The sequence below is a fragment of the Macaca mulatta genome, chromosome 6 (genome assembly GCF_049350105.2).
Source record: "Macaca mulatta isolate MMU2019108-1 chromosome 6, T2T-MMU8v2.0, whole genome shotgun sequence".
Taxonomy (NCBI): domain Eukaryota; kingdom Metazoa; phylum Chordata; class Mammalia; order Primates; family Cercopithecidae; genus Macaca; species Macaca mulatta.
This window is the reverse complement of record NC_133411.1, coordinates 18,183,555-18,206,701: the sequence shown is the minus strand read 5'-3', so window position 1 is coordinate 18,206,701 and position 23,147 is coordinate 18,183,555. Positions and strand designations below refer to the sequence as shown.

General features: G+C 43.4%; 1 protein-coding gene across 5 annotated transcripts in view; it reads left to right on the top strand.

Moving 5' to 3' along the window:
* MYO10 (myosin X) overlaps window positions 1-23,147 on the top strand; it is a 274,739-nt gene that overhangs the window by 170,810 nt on the left and 80,782 nt on the right. For 4 of the 5 annotated variants that reach the window (XM_002804314.4, XM_078004633.1, XM_028849350.2 and 1 more), the window contains 9 exons: window positions 2,266-2,384; window positions 4,108-4,254; window positions 4,742-4,842; window positions 4,953-5,019; window positions 5,890-5,982; window positions 6,414-6,482; window positions 6,978-7,060; window positions 10,522-10,630; window positions 13,977-14,057. In XM_002804314.4, coding sequence (XP_002804360.3) covers window positions 2,266-2,384; window positions 4,108-4,254; window positions 4,742-4,842; window positions 4,953-5,019; window positions 5,890-5,982; window positions 6,414-6,482; window positions 6,978-7,060; window positions 10,522-10,630; window positions 13,977-14,057 — 869 coding nt within the window. The remainder of the gene's footprint in view (window positions 1-2,265; window positions 2,385-4,107; window positions 4,255-4,741; window positions 4,843-4,952; window positions 5,020-5,889; window positions 5,983-6,413; window positions 6,483-6,977; window positions 7,061-10,521; window positions 10,631-13,976; window positions 14,058-23,147) is intronic. The other variant, XM_078004632.1, reaches the window with a different exon arrangement.

The window sequence follows — 23,147 nt, the reverse complement described above, 5'->3', positions numbered from 1 at the left end:
ACTTAAACCTAAATTACTGACTGTCTAGCCTTTTAGAGAGAAAATTCTGGCCAGCTGCGGTGGCTCTTGCCTGTAACCCCAGCACTTTGCGAGGTGGAGGCGGGCAGATTGCTTGAGCCCAGGAAATCGAGACCAGTCTGGGGCAATGTGGCTAAACCCCATCTCTACCAAAAATACAAAAATTAGCCAGGCGTGATGCTGCACCCCTGTAGTCCCAGCTGCTTGGGAGGCTGAGGTGGGAGGATCACCTGAGACTCTGCAGGTGGAAGCTGCAGTGAGCTGCACTCCAGTCTGGGCGACAGAGTGAGATCTTGTCTCTAAAAAAAAAAAAAAAAAAAAAAAAAAAAGAGAGAGAAAATGTTCTGACTCCTTGAATAGAGAGCTACAGAACGTTAATTTTATCAGATATGAAGTGTCGGTTAAGAAAGGCTCAGAGTGTATGAAAAGTTATTAGTCAATTGGGATAGTGGCCGTGTTCTCTATTTAAAAAGAAGGAAGACGAGTCAAATATGTGGAAATATGAGCAACCAGGAATCAACATAGGAAAGTGTTGAGAGTCAGGTGGCATCGTCGTGTTGAGTGCCAGCGTGGTAGAATGGTTAAGACCCTTTGTTTTGCAAGCCAGGATGCTGGGTTCATAGCCCTTCCCTGCTTCATGCTGTTTCCTGTGTTATTTATCCCCTGAACACTCGTGACTTCTCACCTGTACAGTGTCTCAGAGATTTGCTGTCAAGATAAAATGAGTTAACATATAGCTATGTCAGTTGTCATTTTGCTTGAGTGATTTATGTATTACTTTTTAAAACTTTTCTGATGGAAGCAATAGATGAGGTCATGGAAGCTGGAAATTAGATGAGTTCAAGTTCAAAGTGGTTCTAGAGGAGACCAGTACTGTAGGCCAGTAATTCTCAAGTGTCTGGTTCCACCCAGTACCTCTTAATATTCTCAAAAATCATAGAACCCCAGAGAGCTTTTGTTTATGTGGGTTGTATCTGTTTATGTTGACCACATTAAAAGTTAAAACTTTTTGGCTGGGCACAGTGGCTCATGCCTGTAATCCTAGCAATTTGGGAGGATGAGGCAGGTGGATCACTTGAGGTCAGGAGTTCGAGACCAACCTGGCCAACATGGTGAAACCCCGTGTCTACTAAAAATACAAAAATTAGCCAGGCGTGGTGGTGTGTGCCTGTAATCCCAGCTACTTGGGGAGACTGAGGCATGAGAGTCTCTTGAACCCAGGAGGTGGAGGTTGCAGTGAGCAAAGATCACACCAGTACACTATAGCCTGGGTGACAAAGTGAGACTCTGTCTCAAAAAACGTTAAAACTTCTAATTAAAAGTTAAAATGAGATGTTTAAAAAATATTCTTTATTCAATTAAAAAGAACAATAATAAACCCATTGTATACTAAAATAAATATTCTATTTTTATTTAAAAGACTTTTCCAAATCAGAAAACAGTAAAGATAGTCACATTATCTTATCTTTTTGCAAATTTCTTTTATGTCTGACATATTGAAAGACAGTTGGGGGCTGGGCACAGTGGCTCACGCCTGTAATCCCAAAACTTTGGGAGGCCGAGGTAGGTGGATCATCTAAGGTCAGGAGTTTGAGACCAGCCAGGCCGACAGGGTGAAACCCATCTCTACTAAAAATACAAAAATTAGCCAAGCATGGTGGCGGGCACCTGTAATCCTAGCTACTCGGGAGGCTGAGGCAAGAGAATCGCTTGAACCCAGGAGGCGGAGGTTGCAGTGAGCCGAGATCACACCACTCCACTCCAGCATGGGAGACAAAGCAAGACTCTATCTCAAACAAACAAACAAAAACCATCTCCACTAAAAATATGAAAATTAGCCAGGCGTTGTGGCAGGTGCCTATAATCTCAGCTACTCAGGAGGCTGAGGCAAGAGAATCGCTTGAACCCAGGATGCAGAGGTTGCAGTGAGCCGAGATCGTGCCACCGTACTCCAGCCTGGGCTATAGAGTGAGACTCCATCTCAAAAAAAAAGGAAGTAGTTGCAAACCTCTGACAGGATCTTGGGGACACCCATGGGATTCCCAGACCACACTTCGTCCAAGCACGAGGCTCTATGCTACTAACCTAGGATTCACTAAGGGAGTGAATAATTTAGCAATAACATGCAGTCTCTAAACTCTGCCTGAGGGATTCAGGAGCGTTCTCTGCGTTAAGGTATCGCTCAGCCTGGGTTAGCTTCTCAGGGGCGATCGGTTCATTCACCTTTGTCTTATTCTCTGTTTGCAGCTTTGGGCAGATCTGCAGAGTTACTTGGGCTGGACCCAACACAGCTCACAGATGCTCTGACCCAGAGATCAATGTTCCTCAGGGGAGAAGAGATCCTCACGCCTCTCAATGTTCAACAGGTACACGCGCTTTGCCATCCGATCCTGCCTTATTACACACTCCTGGGTTTTCAGATCCATAGGTTTGATTCAAATATGTAACTATAATAACAGTTATATTGTAACTATAATGTATTAATAACTGTTCAAATGACTCTGGTTCATGATCAAAATAAAGAAGATACCCGAGGATTGGGAATAGACAAAGCTATTGAATTGCTGTCTAATTGTGTAAAACAACATCTGATTATTGTTTAACAGGATGGGTCGAATGCAGATTGCCTGACTTTGAACTTGACCCACTTGCTACTGTCTGCTCTTGGGAAATTTAGTCACTATGCCTCAGTTTCCTCCGCTATAAGACAAGGATAATTACACCTAATTCATAGGATTTTTGTAAGACTAAAAACAACAAATATATGCTGAGCATTTAATGTCTGGTATGGAGTAAGCACTAAATAAACATTACCTACAACAGGCCGGGCGCGGTGGCTCAAGCCTGTAATCCCAGCACTTTGGGAGGCCGAGATGGGCGGATCATGAGGTCAGGAGATCGAGACCATCCTGGCTAATACGGTGAAACCCCGTCTCTACTAAAAAATACAAAAAACTAGCCGGGCGAAGTGTAGTCCCAGCTACTCGGGAGGCTGAGGCAGGAGAATGGCGTGAACCCGAGAGGAGGAGCTTGCAGTGAGCTGAGATCCGGCCACTGCACTCCAGCCTAGGTGACAGAGCAAGACTCCGTCTCAAAAAAAAAAAAAAAAAAAATTACCTACAACAATAACAATAATGTATTATAATGAAGACAATATAATAATATGTTTTATTTATTTTTGCCTCTGCTGCTGCCTTGAGCAAATGTATATGTGCTAGCTCTTTGTATTAGGGTTCTCTTAGAGGGACAGAATCAATATGATTGATTGATTGATTGATAGATAGATAGATAGATAGATAGGTAGAAAGGGGAGTTTATTAAGTATTAACTTACACGATCAGAAGGTCCCACAATAGGCCCTCTGCAAGCTGAGGAGCAAGGAGAGCCAGTCTGAGTCCCAAAATTGCAGAACTTGGAGTCTGATGTTCTAGGGCAGGAAGTGTCCAGCACGGGAGAAAGATGTAGGCTGGGAGGCTGGGCCAATCTCACCTTTTCACATTTTTCTGCCTGCTTTATTTTCACTGGAAGCTGATTAGATTTTGCCCACCAGATTAAGGGTGGATGTGGCTTCCCTTAACCCACTGACTCAGATGTCACCCACACAGACACACCCAGGATTAATACTTTGTATCCTGCAATCAAGTTGACACTCAGTATTAACCATCACACTCTTCTAATATGTTTTTAATTGGATAAATAAAAATGCTGACCATATTATGAAGAAAAACTTTGTAAATACAAAGTATAATAGAAAATCAGAAAATTTTAAAAAAGAGCTCACATCTTAATTATTGTTTTAAACCTGCTAACATTTGTACCCGTATATATGGTTTAGATTCTTTTGTGTAATTCAGCATAGCAAGTTGAGTTTGGAATCCTGGTATTTAATCTTAACAGAAAGGAAATATGTGAGCTCCAGTTTATCGTTTCTTTAGATATCTGTCCTTTGCTAGATGGTATCGATTGACTTCACACTGGAGGGCCAGATGCTATGCTAGTCTTGTGTGTGTCTCTCGAGTGGGGCGGGGATGGCCTTGCCTATCTGGGTGCCAGGGTCAGCTGAGTCTGTGCCGCTTCCTCTCCCCACAGGCAGTAGACAGCAGGGACTCCCTGGCCATGGCTCTGTATGCGTGCTGCTTTGAGTGGGTGATCAAAAAGATCAACAGCAGGATCAAAGGCAAAGAGGACTTCAAGTCTATTGGCATCCTTGACATCTTTGGATTTGAAAACTTTGAGGTAGACTTACTAACAGTGCAGCACATGACTTCTCTTCTGTCCATGATTAGCTGCTGTTGAGCAAATCTCTGTAAGCAAACTCTCTTTTGTTTTTTTTCCGGAGGAGTCTCACTCTGTCTCCCAGGCTGGGGTGCAGTGGTGTGATCTCAGCTCACTGCAACTTCCACCTCCTGGTTCAAGTGATTCTCCCATCTCAGCCTCCCAAGTAGCTGAGATTACAGGTGCCTATCACCACGGGCCGCTAGTTTTTTTGTATTTTCGGTAGAGATGGGGTTGCACCATGTTGGTCAGGCTGGTCTCTGACTGCCGACCTCAGGTGATCTGCCTACCTCGGCCTCCCAAAGTGCTAGGATTATAGGCGTGAGCCACCGTGCCAGGCAACAAGCACTGATATTTTTCTCTGCAGATCTTTGGTTTGTCTTTTCTTCACCTTTCCATGTAATCGTGAGTGCGCTAAAGATACTTATTGAATGCTTTTCCCCCTTAGGTTAATCACTTTGAACAGTTCAATATAAACTATGCAAATGAGAAACTTCAGGAATACTTCAACAAGCATATTTTTTCTTTAGAACAATTAGAATATAGCCGGTAAGCACTCATAGAATTCCATTTCCATTTTTTTTTTAAAGCAGCAACTAGATGAGATAGTTTTGAAGCTAAGTTTTCATTTAACTTGGCTATTTAAAATCTTCCTACAGGGAAGGATTAGTGTGGGAAGATATTGACTGGATAGACAATGGAGAATGCCTGGACTTGATTGAGAAGGTAATGTATTTTTGAAGACTGGTTGCAGTCCCAAGGGGGTCCAGCTGGTCTGATTCATATTTATGGGAACAAAATAACGTGCACGAACATGCACATCAAAGATGTGAATGTTTAGAACATAATGGACTGTTTGGAAACCTAAATGTAAATGTGCAAGGTTGAATTTAAATACTTGGCCGCTTCAAACCTATTGTCTCATTGAACTCAGTATTTTAGAATCAGCAGTGTGTGAACTGGCTTCCCTTAGATTTTAAGGCAGAAGCAAAACCTTGCCAGTACCAATATAGATTTGCCAGTTGTAAAAGTTTTATCCACAGGAGTAGAAGTTTTATCCACAGAATTGCAATGGGTTCAATTTTTTTTTTTAAGATTTACATAGAACTTAATTGGTTTTCTCTATAGTGTATCATTATGGATTTTCCAATCAAGAAATTACCATGCCTTTTCTTTTAACCACTCATTTGATAAAGAGTAGAGAAGAGCTCTCAAAATAGTTTGGGATGCACACATTCAACTTTTTTTCTTTATTTTTTTCTTTCTGAGACGGAGTTTCACTCTGTCGCCCAGCCTGGAGTACAGTGGCACAATCTTGGCTCTCTGCAACCTCTGTCTCCCAGGTTCAAGTGATTCTCCTGCCTCAGCCTCCCCAGTAGCTGGGATTACAGGTGTGCCTACCATACCCAGTTAATTTTTTTGTATTTTTAGTAGAAACAGGGTTTCACTGTGTTGGCCAGGCTGGTCTTAAACTCCTGACCTCAAATGATCTGCCTGTCTTGGCCTTCCAAAGGGCTGGGATTACAGACATGAGCTACCACGCACCCAGCCACATTCAACTTTTAAGTCATTTCTTCTTTTTCTTCTTTCTTCTAGAAACTTGGCCTCCTAGCCCTTATCAATGAAGAAAGCCATTTTCCTCAAGCCACAGACAGCACCTTACTGGAGAAGCTACACAGTCAGCATGCTGTATGTAGAAACCTGCAATTCTTAATCACATCGAAGTAGCACATCTGTGGGTTGGGGTTACGAACCAGACATGTCAGTCCACTGGCCCAACTGTGCTTCCCACATTGAACTTTTATTCTCAAACCAAAGATGTTCTCCTGTTACCAGAACTAAATTGAAATAAGCAAAAGGGTTAGATTTGGGGCTACTTGTCAGAATGCCCAAGCTTATTTAGAGAACATAAAATTGTTAATCTATTACAATGACACAGTTGAGAGTTAACATGGTTTTTATAAAGTGCACCATATGCCGTGTCCTGAAACGCAGATCCATGGCAAGTTTGGAAAGATTTTCACTGTCTGTTGTATTTAGTGTTCTCTGGAAGTCAAGGGAAATCAGTGAGTGAAATAAGGCATTGTATTTTTATTTCTATTTTTTTTTTTTTTTTTTAGAATAACCACTTTTATGTGAAGCCCAGAGTTGCGGTTAACAATTTTGGAGTGAAGCACTATGCTGGAGAGGTAACTTTTTATTAAGATACCTATTGATATTCGCCTGTTTGATAGTCAGAGAAAACAGTAGTTTCAGAACCAATTGTGAATTTATTGGGCTTGGTATGGTGGCTCACGTGAGCCTATAGTCCCAGTACTTTGGGAGGCTGAGTCAGGAGGGTCACTTGAGGACTGGAGTTTGAGACCAGTCTGGGCGCCGTAGATATAAAAAATATCTACAAGATATTTTATAAAAAGTTAGCCTGGCATGGTGACACATCTGTTGTCCTAGCTGTTCTGGAGGCCGAGGTGGGAGGATTGCTTGGGCATAGGAATTAGACGCTGCATGAGCCATGATCACGTCACTGCACTTCAGCCTGGGAAATAGAGCAAGACCCTGTCTCTTAAAAACTAAATAAATACATTTATTGGAATGATTTCTTTTTGTGGATCTTTCAGGGAGGTTGCTTATGACCTGAAACTATTCTTTCAATAGTTTTCTCCCCTCTTATTTCTTAAAACTAGGTGCAATATGATGTCCGAGGTATCTTGGAGAAGAACAGAGATACATTTCGAGATGACCTTCTCAATTTGCTAAGAGAAAGCCGGTATGTTAGTCTTCTCCCTGAGAAGTCCTTAGCAAGTAAATGAATATTTGTGTAAATGCTTTTAATTCACAAATATAGAACAAATTGCTGTTATGTAAGAAACTTAATATTGTTTTCCCCAGGTAATATTTCATCAACGAAATAACTCAAAAGTATAACATAATAATACAAGCAAGGTCGGGCACGGTGGCTCACGCCTGTAATCCTAGTACTTTGGGATGTCAAGGTGGGCAAATCATCTGAGGTCAGGAGTTTGAGACCAGCCTGGCTAACATAGAGAAACCCCATCTCTACTGAAAACACAAAAATTAGTCAAGCATGGTGGCAGGCACCTGTAATCCCAGCTACTTGGGAGGCTGAAACAGGAGAATTGCTTTAACGTGGGAGGTGGAGGTTGCAGTGACCCAAGATTGTGCCGTTGCAGTCCAGCCTGGGTGACAAGGGTGAAACTCTGTCTCAAAAAAAAAAAAATTAATAATAATAATAATAATACAGGCAGGCTTGGTGCAGTGGCTCATGCCTGTAATATTGCAGCACTTTGGGAGGCCGAGGCAGACGGATCACAAGGTCAGGAGATCGAGACCATCCTGGCTAACATGGTGAAACCCCGTCTCTACTAAAAATACAAAAAATTAGCTGGGCATAGTGGCAGGCGCCTGCAGTCCCAGCTACTCAGGAGGCTGAGGCAGGAGAATGGCATGAACCTGGGACTCCGTCTCAAAAAAAAAAAATAATAATAATACAAGCAATGACTGCCGTTTAGTGAGGTACTGAAATAAACCAACCTCAGAGGCATAAGTAATGTACTGTTACTAATCCTCTTTTATGCAGATGAGGAAACTGAGGCTTGGAGCAGTTAAAGCTGTTAAGTGACTTCCCCAAGACCTCTCAACTGGTAACCAGTGAGCCATCAATTCCAGTTTTGATCTGGTCTGGTTGGCTTGAGAGCCTAAGATCTTAAGCAGTGTGACCTGCTTTCTTCATGGGGAGCTTAGAGCTGTGTGATTTCAGCCTTGGTTTATGGACTCCTGTGTCTCTAGTTAGTAAAATATGCCTTAATTCAGCTATAAGTATAAATTTATTACATATTCATTTATTCATTCATGAATTATAAATTTTCACCATTAAATCAATAAAGAAAACACACAGAAACTTTCAGTGATTAGTTTAGCTATTTGTATATTTTAGACCAGGAAGTGTCCTATTTTGTTTTTGTTTTTTTTTTTTTGAGATGGAGTCTGCTTTGTGGCCCAGGCTGGAGTGCAGTGGTGCAATCTCAGCTCACTGCAAGCTCCGCCTCCCGGATTCACGCCATTCTCCTGCCTCAGCCTTCTGAGTAGCTGGGACTACAGGCGCCCGCCTCCACGCCCGGCTAATTTTTTTGTATTTTTAGTAGAGACGGGGTTTCACCATGTTAGCCAGGATGGTCTCGATCTCCTGACCTCGTGATCCACCTGCCTCAGACTCCCAAAGTGCTGGGATTACAGGCATGAGCCACCACGCCTGGCGGAAGTGTCGTATTTTTAGGAGGCTTTGTAAGAGAGAAAGAGTTTAGGGAAAAAACCGTCACCTGAAAGCTTTTAGCACCTGTGTTGGATCTGATGGGAATCTGTAACAAAAACACATTTTTAATATCTAAGGAAGGAAAGTAGCAAAAAAGTTTAAAAGCTGTACTACTTTTTGAAATGTAAATACTAGATGGCCACCTGTCACTTAGATAGAAATGAATTGGGACAAAGGGAGCCCATATAAGGTAGTATCAGCCTAGAAACTCAGAATTTGAAACATTTGATCTTCAAACTTATTTTAACTCTTCTGTGTGAGGAATCGCTATTTACAACATTGTTAGCTATTTTATTTTTAGGTGAGTTTTTACACCTGTAAAAATGATGGGTGTTTAAAAAACACCATAGCATGCTGTCAAAGCAGTTTCTTAGTTTAATGCGATTTAATGCAATACGTTTAAATAAAAGCCCTGTATTGATGTTAAGTAGAGGCAGTTTGTCGAGGTGAAAAGATTGCAGGCCTGGAGACCAGCGAGGTGGAGTTTCACCAGCTGCCTCTGTGCTAGCATGAAGCAGTTTTCTGAGGGGTAAAGAACTTCCTGTCTCGACCCCAGGTTTCCCTTTACAAACCGAGGAGCTGGGCCTGTTCGCTTGCTTCACTCGCTTTCACCTTTGACATCTGTGACATATTAATGGAACCAAAGCTTTTCTCCAAAGACCTCAAAGCACAGTTAGAGAACTTCAAAGAGTAAGCATTAAAGAGAACCCGAGAACAAAAATGAAAAAGGTTGGGGCGAAGCAAGAGGCGACCAGGGAAAGGTCTAATATTGCCGCTTTTGGGGAGACAGATGCTCAGAAGTCTTCCCTGACTGTCTTGGCGACAGTGAAGCCACTAACCCCGCCAGCTCCGTAGCCCATGATACCTTCCATGCAAGGAAGATTAAAAAATTCTTGAAGGTTGGGTGTGGTGGCTCACGCCTATAATCCTAGCACTTTGGGAGGCCAAGGCGGGTGGATCACCTGAGGTCAGGAGTTTCAAGACCAGCCTGGCCAACATGGTGAAACCCCGTCTTCTACTACAAAATAAAAAAATTAGCCAGGCGTGATGACAGGCGCCTGGAATCCCAGCTACTCAGAAGGCTGAAATAGGAGAATCGCTGGAACCCGGGAGGCAGAGGTTGCAGAGCTGAGATCGCACCACTGCACCCCAGCCTGGGTGAAAAAGCGAAATTCTGTCTAAAAAAAAAAAAATTATTGGGAAGCTTTTCACTTTTACCTTGTTAATAGTAGCAATGGATTTTACAGAACTTTTTGATAATAACTAACATCAACATATATGATATCCCAGGTACCATGCTTTCTACCTTTTATATACATGTTCCCCCTTTCATTCTCACCCTGGCATTAGGGGATAAATTCAAAAATTACTTCCATTTTCCAGATGAAAAAATTGAGGCTAAGAGAGAGATGAAACATCTTGCCCAACCAACACAGCTAGGAAGTGTGGGAGACAGGATTTGAACCATTGCTTGCCTCACCCTGTAATTAGTGTTCCCCAGGGGCACCTTTCCATCCGTTAACTGCTTCAATCTTTGCAACACTGCAAGATGGGCAAAACAAATATCTCACTTTTGCAGGTGAGGAGACCGAGGCTATAGAGGCTTCCATGGCATTCCAGAAAGCACAGAGCTCCTAAGTGGGATTCCACCCTTTGTCACTGTCATGCCAGTCCCCTTCTCTGCCAGACTCTCATCTCTGACACTGCCATGTGTTTTCAGTGCCTAAAGCTCTTTGGCAGGGGTTGGTTTGAAATCTTCAGAAGCTGTCTTAGTTCTTCCAGGCCTAGGGTGTATTACTTTAAATTATCATTGGGAAAGGGCACCATTAATTACAGTCATCTTGCACCTAATAATGGGTGTGTGCGCCTCACTGTCATCCTGCTCTTGCCTCACACAGATTTGACTTTATCTACGATCTTTTTGAACATGTTTCAAGCCGCAACAACCAGGATACCTTGAAATGTGGAAGCAAACATCGGCGGCCTACAGTCAGCTCCCAGTTCAAGGTTCGTTTTCACTGCTGGCTTAGAGGAATCCATCGTCACTGTGCTTTTAAGAATTGAAAAGAGAGGGAGAGGGGGGAGGGATTGCATTGGGAGTTATACCTGATGTAAATGACGAGTTGATGGGTGCAGCATGCCAACATGGCACAAGTATACATATGTAACAAACCTATACATTATGCACATGTACCCTAGAACTTAAAGTATAATAATAATAAAGAAAAAAAAAGAATTGAAAAGAGGATTTGGGTGTATGTGAGGTCTATGAGAATATTTAATTTTGTTTCCTTTTATATCATGGTTTTAAACCAGATAGTGCTTTAGAAATAAAATAGAGTTTTGACTCACGCCTGTAATCTTGGCACTTTGGGAGGCCGAGATGGGCAGATCACCTGAGCTCAGGGGTTCAAAACCAGCCGGGGCAACATGGTGAAATCCTGTCTCTACAAAAAATACAAAAATTATGTGGGCACGGTGGCGCATGCCTGTGGTCCCAGCTACTCAGGAGGCTGAGGTGGGAGGATTGCCTGAGCCTGGGAGATCAAGGTTGCAGCGAACTGTGATTGCACCACTGCACTCCAGCCTGGGTGACAGAGTAAGACCTAGACTCTGTCTAAAAAAAAGAAAAAGGAAATAAAATAGACTTTTTCTCTGAGTCAGATAAAAACATGTAGATCCTTTTTTAGAAAATAAATGGCTACTTCTTCTAAGCTTTTGAAATAGGTACCTTCTTAAGGCCATTTGGGACCACTCTGATTTGTATGTAGAGGCTCATGTGGAAATGGGATATACTTCTTCTCATATGTGGATATTTTTTCCCCTGGTTAGATAAGATTGATGTCAGTTACCTTGTTCTAGGCTCTTAATCTTCCAGCAGAGGTGTTCATTTTTCTTTTTCTAGAAGGCCAGTTTTGCCAGGACTTCTGGGAAAGCTTTTTTTTTTTTCGTGTGTGTGTGTGTGTGTGTGTCTGTGTGTGTGTGTGTGTGTGTGTGTGTGTGTGTCAGGGTCTTGTTCTGTCATCCAGACTGGAGTGCAGTGGTATAATCGCGCCTCACTGCAGCCTCAAACTCCCAGGCTCAAGTGATTCTCCCCGCTCAGCATCCTGAGTAGCTGGCACTACAGCTGTAAGCCACTACACCTGGCTTTTTTTTTTTTTTTTTTGAGAAAGTCTCGCTTGGCCACCCAGGCTGGAGTGCAGTGGTGCCATCTCGGCTAACTGCAAGCTCCGCCTCCCGGGTCCACGCCATTCTCCTGCCTCTGCCTCCCAAGTAGCTGGGACTACAGGCGCCTGCTGCCACGCCTGGCTAATTTTTTGCATTTTTAGTAGAGACGGGGTTTCACCGTGTTAGCCAGGATGGTCTCCATCTCCTGACCTCGTGATCCGCCTGCCTCGGCCTCCCAAAGTGCTGGGATTACAGGCGTGAGCCACCGCACCTGGCCCTTTTTTTTTTTTTTTCTTTTTAAGATGGAGTCTCATTCTGTCACCCAGGCTGGAATGCAATGGCACGATCTTGGCTCACTGCAACCTCTACCGCCCAGATTCAAGCGATTCTTCTGCCTCAGCCTCCCAAGCAGCTGGGACTAGAGGCACACGCCACCATGCCTGGCTAATATTTTATACCTGGCTAATTTGTTAGATGTTTTACTGAGATGGGGTCTTACTATGTTGCCCAGGCTGATCTCGAAAATCTGGCCTCCAGCGATCCTTCTGCCTTAGCCTCCCAAAGTGCTGGAATTACACATGTGAGCCACTGCACCCAGCCTTGGAAAGTTTTTGAAATGTTTGAGACTTTAAACTGGACTAGCAATGAAGGAAATGGAAAAGGGTGGGTGAGTTTTCAAGGTGCAGGTGAAGGCAGGAGAAGAGCCCAGGCACAGAGATGCAAGTCCTGTCTCTGGGGACTGTCAACAGACAATAGAATACCAGCTGGACGGGACACCTCGTGAGAATTTAAGTTGGTATCAGAATATGAAGGGCTGTGAATGTCAGGATGTTTTGTCCTGGGAGAAATTTAAAAGTTTTCTGGAAAAGTAAGTAATCCATGTAGTGTTTAGACAGTTCAGTTTTCTTCAACAAGGTTACGAGAAGAAAAAAGAGAGTTGGAGGGAAAGCCAGTGGATTAAAAGAGAATTAAAAGATGCATCAACCAACTACAATGAATGGACCATATTTGCATTTTGATGCAAAAGAACAAACCTTTTAAAATGTATGGGCTGGCCACGGTGACACATGCCTGTAATCCCAGCACTTTAGGAGGCTTAGATGGAAAGATTGCTTGAGTCGAGCAGTTCGAGACCAGCCTGGGCAACGTAGCAAGGCCTCATCTCTACAAAAAAATTAAAAAGTTAGTCGGGCATGGTGGCATGCCCTTGTAGTCCTAGCTACTCCGGAGTCTGAGGTAGGAGGATCGCTTGAGTCTGGGAGGTTGAAGCTGCAGTGAGCTGTGATCGTGCCACTGCACTGCAGCCTGGGTGACAGAGTGAGACCCTGTTTCAGTAAAATAAATAAAATTTTTAAAAATCATAAAATTTGAAACAGTTGAGCATTTTAATATGAAATGTGAGACCACTGCACATTTTAATGTTAGTTTAAGGAATTAATGTCAAATCTCTTCAGGTGTGATGATACTGTGGTTACACAGTGCTTTAAAGTGTTTAGCCTTTAATCCTACATGCTGAAATGCTGATGGATGAAATCATATCATGTCTGGGATTTGCTTTTCCACAGGGGTGGGTATAGTATGTATGGATCAGGTGAAATGAGATTAGCCCTGAGCTGAAGCTGGTAATGAGAACTCATTGTATGCTTCTGTCTGCTTTGGTAAGTGTTAAAAACTCTGAAAAAACAAAACAAAACAAAAAAACAGTTGGCAAAGAAAGTATTAAAGATTGATCTGGAGTCTGTAAGTCTGGTGATTTGAAGGTAAGAGTGAGAGACTGTGGCTCAGAGGCCAGTGAAGTGCTGGCATAGACTGTCATTTCGATGGGACTAATGAATTGGGAAGAATAATGACAGTGGAAGAGTGGCTATTTCTCAGTTTTTCTGTACTAAACATTGAAATATCCTAGGATGATTTTTGTTTGTTGACAGAATGGTTTATTAAAATTGTACCATTTCAAAGGAAGTGATAAATGAGTTTGGTGTGTTATCGAATAATTTCAATTAATACATTGACTCAATATCTTTATATTAGAATGACAATTAAAAAATGAAAACCTCTCAGTTATTACTCCTATGATTTATATTGTGTTTTTAAAATTCTTGTTTCTAAGTGCCTAGAGTACTGAGAAATTTAAAGAATGACATAATAAGAGACTAAATCAACATATACTTTTGCTTTCTAATAGGACTCACTGCATTCCTTAATGGCAACGCTAAGCTCCTCTAATCCTTTCTTTGTTCGCTGTATCAAGCCAAACATGCAGAAGGTAAGATTGATGTCAGTCCTAGGCTGGGATCTGTCTCGAGGGACACAGCCTCCTGGGGTGGTTACTCACAGATTTGGTTTCTCCAAAGTCCTTTCATTGTAAATGGTTGGAAATGGATATGACATTATTATAACTTGACATTAAATGAAAAAGTGCCCTTTGTCCCTTGGGCCTGTTAGTCTGCTTTTGAGTGATGTTATTAAGCTTTAGGGACATCTATTTTAAAAGGAAACATTGTGAAGCCTTTACTTCTTTTTTTTTTTTTTTTTTAGCATTTGGTTTAAAATTCTTGGGAAAAGTTCCAGAGTGTAACACACCTTTTTAGAGGAAATATTTGATGTGTGGTGGCAGATTTTTTAAAGTTTTTGTTTGTCTTTCTTTCTTTCCTTTTTTGCTTTATTGTTATTTTAAACATGATGAAGAGGCATTAAGTAGTAATGCTAGATTTTAAGTACTTTAAATAGTTGATTATAACTAATTAGAAGATACTCTAAAGGTTGTCATAAGTATTAATGTCTTGTCTCTTTGATTTTAACTTTTTAATTTCATAATCCAATTAGAAAGAATGTGAGTTTAAAAAGGAAAAGCTACCTAAACAAAGAAACTATAGTGTTACATATATGCAGTCGCCAAATCCACCGCTAATTAGGTAGCTTGTCTTAAAGTATTGTTAATACATTTAAATTACTTTGATTCAGCAAACAGCCTCTTAGGAATGCTTACTTGAGAAAACACCTACAAAATTGTAATTTTAAGAACTCCTAATGTTAAAGAACTAGATGCCATCCTCATAAGGTTTAAGGTGAAAAGTCTGATCTGAACTGTTTCCCGTGAGATTATATTCTGGTAACTCGACTGATGCTGGATCTTATTTTTTATATTGTCGACCAATTGCCTTGGCTTAATATTACATGAATTCCTGATTTATAGCTTAAAGATGTATGCTTATAAGAACCGCAGTAGCTAGGCGCAGTGGCTCACGCCTGTAATCCCAGCACTTTGGGAGGTCGAGGGGGGCAGATCACATGAGATCAGGAGTTTGGAGACCAGCCTGGCCAACATGGTGAAACTCTATCTGTACTAAAAATACAAAAATTAGCTAGGCATGGTGGCACACACCTGTAATCCCAGCTACTCAGGAGGCTGAGGCACAAGAATCACTTGAACCCAGGAGGTGGAGGTTGCAGTGAGCCAAGATCCGCTGCTGCACTCCAGCCTGGGAGACAGAGCCAGACTCTGTTTCCAAAAAAAAAAAAAAAAAAAAAAGAATAAAAAGAACCACAATGTTGTATTACCTGTCTTCTAGAGAGGCAAAATCGGACATCTCTTTAAGAGAAAGTAACCTGTTCATTTTGTTACCTTACTGGGAGGTATGATGGTGAGAATTTGGTGTTTGTGTGATCTGAAGTGACAAAGTGGTTTTCTGTAGAAGATCTGTGCTGACTTTACGTGGATGGTTCTGGTAGTTTAAAAAGTAACCCGTCTTTCCATTTTTCAAATGTATGTCAAAATATTTAAGGTTATCACCAAAAAAAATTGCGATATAAACAAATGCATAGCTTTTTTGGGGATATAATGTAGGAAATTAATGTGAGAACATCTCTCTGTTTATAACACTATGTCATGTAGCTGGTTTATATTCTACTTGGTTTGCTTTGTACCCTCTGGTGGGCAGTGTTTACCAGACAGTAGAAGTGGGCTTTGGTTTTTGATGTAGACTCCCAGGAGTTGCTCGGTTTCTGATGGTGTTCTCTCCCCTTTTTACAATAAGGATGATAGGGCCATATTTCATCTTTCAAACATGCAAGATTGTTTCTCAATTTAAAGTCTTGACATCCTGGCTAACACGATGAAACCCCGTCTCTACTAAAAAATACAAAAAACTAGCCAGGCGAGGTGGCGGGCGCCTGTAGTCCCAGCTACTTGGGAGGCTGAGGTGGGAGAATGGCATAAACCCGGGAGGCGGAGCTTGCAGTGAGCTGAGATGGGGCCACTGCACTCCAGCCTGGGTGACAGAGCGAGACCCCGTCTCAAAAAAAAAAAAAAAAAAAAGGTCTTGGGTGTTTGGCTGGGTGTGGTGGCTCACGCCTGTAATCCCAACACTTAGGGAGGCTAGGAGGTGGGTGGATGACTTGAGGTCAGAAGTTTGAGACCAGCCTGGCCAACGTGGTAAAACCCTGTTTCTACTAAAAAGACAAAAGTTAGCCAGGCATGGTGGCATATGTCTGTAGTCCCAGCTACTTGGGAGGCTGAGGCAGGAGAATTGCTTGAACCCAGGAGGCAGAGACTGCAGTGAGCTGAAATCGCACCACTGCACTCCAGCCTGTGGGACAGAGCAAGACTCGGTTTCAAAAATAAAAATTAAAAAATAAAGTATTGGTTGCTGGGATGCATCTCACAGTTTCTGGTGAGCCATAGTCTAATTGGAAGCTTTTTTGCCATTCTTTGTGGTGTGAAACAGTTTTATAATCATAGGCATCTTAAATTCCCGCCCTGGCAGTGCTATAATAAAGATAGAAACTTCAGTTTGAAATACTCAGTCCCCAGTGTTTCTGTTTTCTCTCTTAGATGGCACAGAGTTAGTTTTTCCTTCGAATTGTACTAGCTTTTGAAATTAGGCCTGCTTGGAAGCAGTTCAGCCAGAATGTTGCAGAACCGACCTTATTTTTCCATACTGAGATTTGATAGTACCTAGTTGCTTTGGATTTTGCATTTAGAAAATGAACTAACTCAACCTCAGGTTTGCATTTGTATTGGCTCACTTTACATATGGCAGACACTAATTAATAACGCCCCAGTGATAGGCTATAGAAACCTTTCAGAGAATGTCTTGGTGCCCTTTTAAAGGCACTCAGAAGGCTGGGGGCGGTGCCTCATGCCTGTAATCCCAGCACTTTGGGAGGCCAAGGCGAGTGGAATTGGAGACCAGCCTGACCAACATGGTGAAACCTCATCTCTACTCAAAAACAAAAATTAGCCAGGTTTGATGGCACATGCCTGTAATCCTAGCTACTCGGGAGGCTGAGGCAGGAGAATTGCCTGAACCTGGGAGGCGAAGGTTGCCATGAGCCGAGATCGCGCCGTTGCACTCCAGCCTGGGCAATGAAGTGAGACTCCATCTCAAAAAAATGAAAAAACTAAAGGCACTCAGCAAGTGAAGACAGAGGCACAAGAGCTGACTTGTCTGAGGCCTAAAATGTAGGTGTGATGGTAAATGGAGACGCTAATTTGATTATGGCAATATAGCTATGGCTCGATTAGCATTCATTTGGTACCATTGGAAATATTGAACTGTCACTGCCTATTATGTTCTGTGACATGTATGCAAATGACCTTTATTTAGAGTTCCTTATACGTTTTTTGTTTAATCCAAAGATAGAGTCTTCTAGAAATTTAACAGGAAAAATCTTGCCTTCTTCCTCTCCAGAGATGGGGAAATGTGTATTTTCAGTGTGAAGGGATGAGACAGTTTCTCCTCACCTCATTTTCCTCTCCAGTCACAGTCCACCAAAGGACTTGGGAGGTTGTATTCAAATATGTGTGTATTTAGGTATTTTGTGCATTATTCAGAAGCAAGGAGCATGGGTTTTAGCAAATATAGAAGTTTTTGTTTTGTTTTGTTTTGTTTGAGACAGAGTTTTGCTCGTTGCCAGGGCTGGAGTGCAGTGGCGCGATCTCGGCTCACTGCAACCTCCACCTCCCGGGTTCAAGCAATTCTCCTGCCTCAGCCTCCTGAGTAGCTGGGATTACAGGCATGCACTACCATGCCCGGCTAATTTTGTATGTTTAGTAGAGATGGGGTTTCTCCGTGTTGGTCAGGCTGGTCTCAGGGAGGAGAGCCAGCCGGACGTGTTCCAAGAGGTGATCTTGGAACCTCAGGTGATCTGCCTGCCTCAGCCTCCCAAAGTGCTGAGATTACAGGTGTGAGCCACTGAGCCTGGCCAGAAGTATTTTTTTAATGTGTGTTATATCATAAAGACATAATAACGGCAGCTGTAAAGTCCATAACCTAGAGACCTGTAGCATTAGAACAACAGAAACACCTGTAGCTGCTTTTGTGCCTTCAGGAGTAGATTCAAGACTCCCACATTCGCCGGGCTAGTGGGAGCGTAGCCCCTTTACCCACAGTGGCTATTAGGACAGGCTGCCTCTCCTCCTTGCAAAGTGTTTGAACCCCAGAACGTGCATCTGGGGCTAAAGAATCTAGAAATCCTTTGTGAGCTTTTGTTTGGATTGTTAATTTTTTTTTTAATTTGGGTTTTCTATGTATTGTTTTGAAAAACAGGTGCAAAGAAGGGGTGTATAACTCAAATGCTGAATGCATATGTCAATGCGTCCGTCACAATATGTGGGCTTTTTTCTTTTTCTGTAAACAGCCGTTTACTAATCTTGGGTATCGTATAGAAGGCACTTTGCTAGCCTCACTGGCGCTCAGTGAGGAAGCAGCTAGAAAAGCCTGCCTCCTGAGAGATGCCAGTCTGCCCCGGGCCTTGGCATTGGGTGTAACCCTCCTCTGAGCTTAGAGTTTTCAGAGTTCACCAAGGGTAGACTTCTGCATTCGACGAGTTTTAGTTGGTCATGAGGACTTTCAGCTTTTTTGATTGTGATTTGTTTGGGCGGTAGCAGTGGCACCCAAAAGTGCTCCGGCCAACCACAGATTTCTGTAAGATAGAAAACCTGCTTTTCGTCATCAGAGTCTCCCCAAGGGTGTCCCTACCTGGTGTTTTAGCAGGTAAGTTCCAGGCAGAAAAGTCTCTCATTAACATTCTTCAGAAAAGCCCCGAGGAGGTTCAGGGCAGAATTAAAGAAGGGAACTGACTGATACATATCAGGAACACCTTGTGGGGTGTGAGAACCAGTTGCCAGCAGTTACCTGCAGATTGAGCCTGGGCTGCCTCTGGGAACACGTCTGGCGGGCTCTCCTCCCTGTTCTGTCTTTAGGTTTGCTGTGTCCAGGATGCAGGTTCTAGGAGGGAAATGTCATGGGTCCCAGCAGCAGCATCTTTAAGTCTTTGACTTGACAGAACAATATCCTCAAAGATTCGTCCAGCTTTCTCCAAAAAGGCAGGGGCCTAATCACCTAATGTTTCTGGGACTGGGGTCTGGCGGAAGAAGGCCTGTAGCCCAAACAGCCTCTTGGAATAAGGTTTATCTTTTTTTTTTTTGAGATGGAGTCTCTCTGTCACCCAGACAGGAGTGCAGTGGTGCGATCTCAGCTCACTGCAACCTCCACCTCCCAGGTTCCAGCGATTCCCCTGCCTCAGCCTCCCGAGTAGCTAAGATTACAGGCATGTGCCAGCACGCCCAGCTGATTTTTTATTTTTAGTAGAGATGGGTTTTCGCCATGTTAGCCAGGCTGGTCTTGAACTCCTGACCTCAAGTGATCCGCCCACCTCAGCCTCCCAAAGTGCTGGGAGCCCCCACGTGCGGCATGGAGTAAGGTTTACTGAAGGGAAGAAGGGAGTGATGCCTGTGCTGGGGAAGGCTGAAGACCAGGCCCCAGAGGAGGGAAACCAGCAAGGCTAGAGTTTCCATGCAGCCACATTTGCTGGAAAATGGAATATCAAGTGAGAGAAGGAAGCTGGAGACGTGGAGTGGAGTTAGGGAGGTCACGTGAGCCTTGTGGGCTGTCAATCTTACAGCCCCGTCTATCTGTACCCCAAGACACAAGGATGAAGATGCGGATGCATAAACCATCTCACACAGGGGTCTTCTGTCAAGGACTTTGGGGGGATGTCAGCTCCTTTCACATAAATGAGTCCTGATGACCCGTATTCCTCTCTTCCATGGGGCTCCTTCTTAGGTCAGGCTCAGCCCCTCAGGTTGACAACATCCTAGACAGCTCCTGACCACACCATGCCGTGAGAGCTCCGTGCAGACAGTATGGAAGCTGGAGCCTTTTGTTTCCAGAGGTGTCATAATATGATGAATGAATTTAATGAATCTAGCACATTTCCTCCTGGGGACTTATATTTATGTAATCCAGGTGCTGCCTGCCATTTCTCCCTCCCTTCCTCCCTCCCTCCCTCTCTCCCTCCTTTTCTTTTCTTTCTTCCTTTCTTTATTCCCTTTCTTTATTTCAGACTTGACCAGGAGCGATGGCTCACACCTGTAGTCCTAGCACTTTGGGAGCCAGGCAGATGACTTGAGTCCAGAAGTTATAGCCCAGCCTGGGCTACATGGCAAAACCCGTCTCTATAAAAAAAATAAATAAATAAAAATTGGCTGGGAGTGGTGGCTCACACCTGTAATCCCAGCACGTTGGGAGGCCGAGGTGGGCGGATCACTTGAGGCCAGGAGTTCGAGACCAGCCTGGTCAACATGGTGAAACCCCGTCTCTACCAAAAATACAAAAATTTGTTGGGCGTGATAGTGTGCACCTGTATCCCCAGCTATTTGGGAGACTGAAGGCACAAGGGTTATTTGAACGTAGGAGGTGTAGGTTGCAGTGAGCTGAGATCACACCGCTGCACTCTCTCCTAGGTGAGAGTGAGACTGTGTCTCAAAAAAAACCCCCAAAAAAGCAAAAAACAAAAAGTAGCCAGGGATGGTGGTGTGCACCTGTAGCCCCAGCTACTTGGGAGGCTGAGGTAGGAGGATCATCTGAGCCTGGGAGGTCAAGGTTGCAGTGAGCCAAGAATGCACCAGTGCACTCCAGCCTGTATGACCTGTTTCAAAGAAAAAAAGCAAAGACGAAATATTTCTTTAAAAAGTTCTGATGATAATGTGACATATTTCTGGCCTTGAATTTTGGGTCCCATGTTATTCTTCCTATATATTTTTCTCTTTTTTTTCTTCCTGTATCTTTTTCTATCTTCTTTTATGCATCTTATTTCTCTTCAGTCTTACTAAGTTTTGACTTTGGTCTCTCTGCCCTAATGCTAGTTTGTGAATAACATGTTTAGTGAATATAGAAGACCTGAGCACGTGCAGCTCTGCAGGGCCTGTCTCAGCCTTTGCTTCCTGCTGCACACATCGGGGTCCAGACTATTTATAGGTGCTCAGTAACGTGGAGTTGCTCATCATGGTACATTGTAGACATTGCTCGTGGTGTGTGAGCGCTCAACTGTGTGAAGGATAAAAACGTATGCGCCATCTTTAATCCTATTGCCACGGGTCTGTTTTAGTTGATTTAATTTATTTTATTTTTGGCATGCTTTTCTGATCATCTTTGATTTGTGTAGTCGCAGGATACCCGGGCATTGCCAGTTGATCAGTATTGGGGTGGTGTCTTTAATGTGTATCAATCTTTCTATGCTGACATGTTCCTTTACCCTGTCTACCTCCCTCAGCTCACCCCTTCTAGACATAGCCCCCCTCAGGTTCAGGGCCCTCTGGAACAGCCAAGCACAGCATCACGGGCTCATTCACAAATACTTCTTGGTCTGGAGGCTGGTGCTTCATATACAAATATCCCCATCTCCAAATGGGGCTTTCCCCCACAGGCCTTTGTTATCTGCCACAACTGGGCAGGGAGTCTGGGTGTGAGGATCCACCATGTGACAAGGTTTAAACGGAAAGGTTAATTAAACATTAGATTTTAACATTGAGATGGAACTTTCTGGAATTATAGACTATTCACTCAGTCCAAACATTATCTATTGCCATATTTCACAGAATCTAAATTCCATGAGTGTAAAATGCATCCTTGTTTCCTGTCACTGTGGAAGCAAAGGCACCACTGATCACAGCAGAGCACAATGATTTCTTATCACTTAGCTCTTGCTCGTGGCTCTGCAGAAAGTATGAAATGGAGGTCATTCATCCACCACAAATAGGCACCTTGGCTTTCTGTTTCCAGGCCTTTTTGCAGATAAAATAACTTTCTGTTTCACTGGTAAATCTGTAGTGTGATATTTCAACTGCACTTAAAGGACAGCTGGACTTGATGTGAGGAGTGGCAGTAGTGTCCATAATTTGCAAAGATAGTACAAAAAGTATGATGAAATTCACTTACAGGCCAAGTGTGGTGGCTCACGCCTGTAATCCCAGCACTTTGGGAGGCCGAGGCAGGCGGATCACGAGGTCAGGAGATCGAGACCATCCTGGCTAACATGGTGAAACCCCGTCTCTACTAAAAATACAAAAAAAACTAGCCAGGCATAGTGGTGGGCGCCTGTAGTCCCAGCAACTCAGGAGGCTGAGGCAGGAGAATGGCGTGAACCCGGGAGGCGGAGCTTACAGTGAGCCGAGATCGCGCCACTGCACTCCAGCCTGGGCGACTGAGCAAGACTCCGTCTCAAAAAAAAAAAAAAGAAATTCATTCGTATCTGGGCACTGGTTGCAGCATGGTGGCTGCTTGGGTGATAGCGTCAGAGGCATTTGAACCAGAGCAACTCCATCTTGAATAGGAGCTGGGTGAAATGAGGCTGAAACCTACTAGGCTGCATTCCCAGACGCAGTCATTCTAAGTCACAGGATGAGATAGGAGGTCAGCACAAAATACAGGTCATAAAGACCTTGCTGATAAACCAGGTTGCAGTAAAGAAGCCGGCCAAAACTGACCAAAACCAAGATGGCCACGAGAGTGACCTCTGATCCTCCTCACTGTGACACTCCCATCAGCACCATGACAGTTTACAAATGCCATGGCAGCCTCAGGAAGTTACCCTATATCGTCTAAAAAGGGGAGGCATGAATAATGTATCCCTTGTTTAGCATATCATTAAGAAATAAACATAAAAATGGGCAACCAGCAGCCCTTGGGGCTGCTCTGTCTATGGAGTAGCCATTCTTTTATTCCTTTACTTTCTTTTTTTTTTTTTTTTTTTTTTTAAAAGACGGAGTTTCACTCTTGTTGCCCAGGCTGGAGTGCAGTGGCATGATCTTGGCTCACAGTAACCTCTGCCTCCCGGGTTCAAGCCATTCTCCTGCCTCAGCCTCCCAAGTAGCTGGGATTACAGGCATGCGCCACTAGAGATGGGGTTTCTCCATGTTGGTCAGGCTGGTCTTGAACTCCGGACCTCAGGTGATCTGCCTCCCTCAGCCTCCCAAAGTGCTGGGATTACAGGCGTGAGCCACCGCACCCGGCCTATTCCTTTACTTTCTTAATAAACTTGCTTTCACTTTACCCTACAGACTCACCCTGAA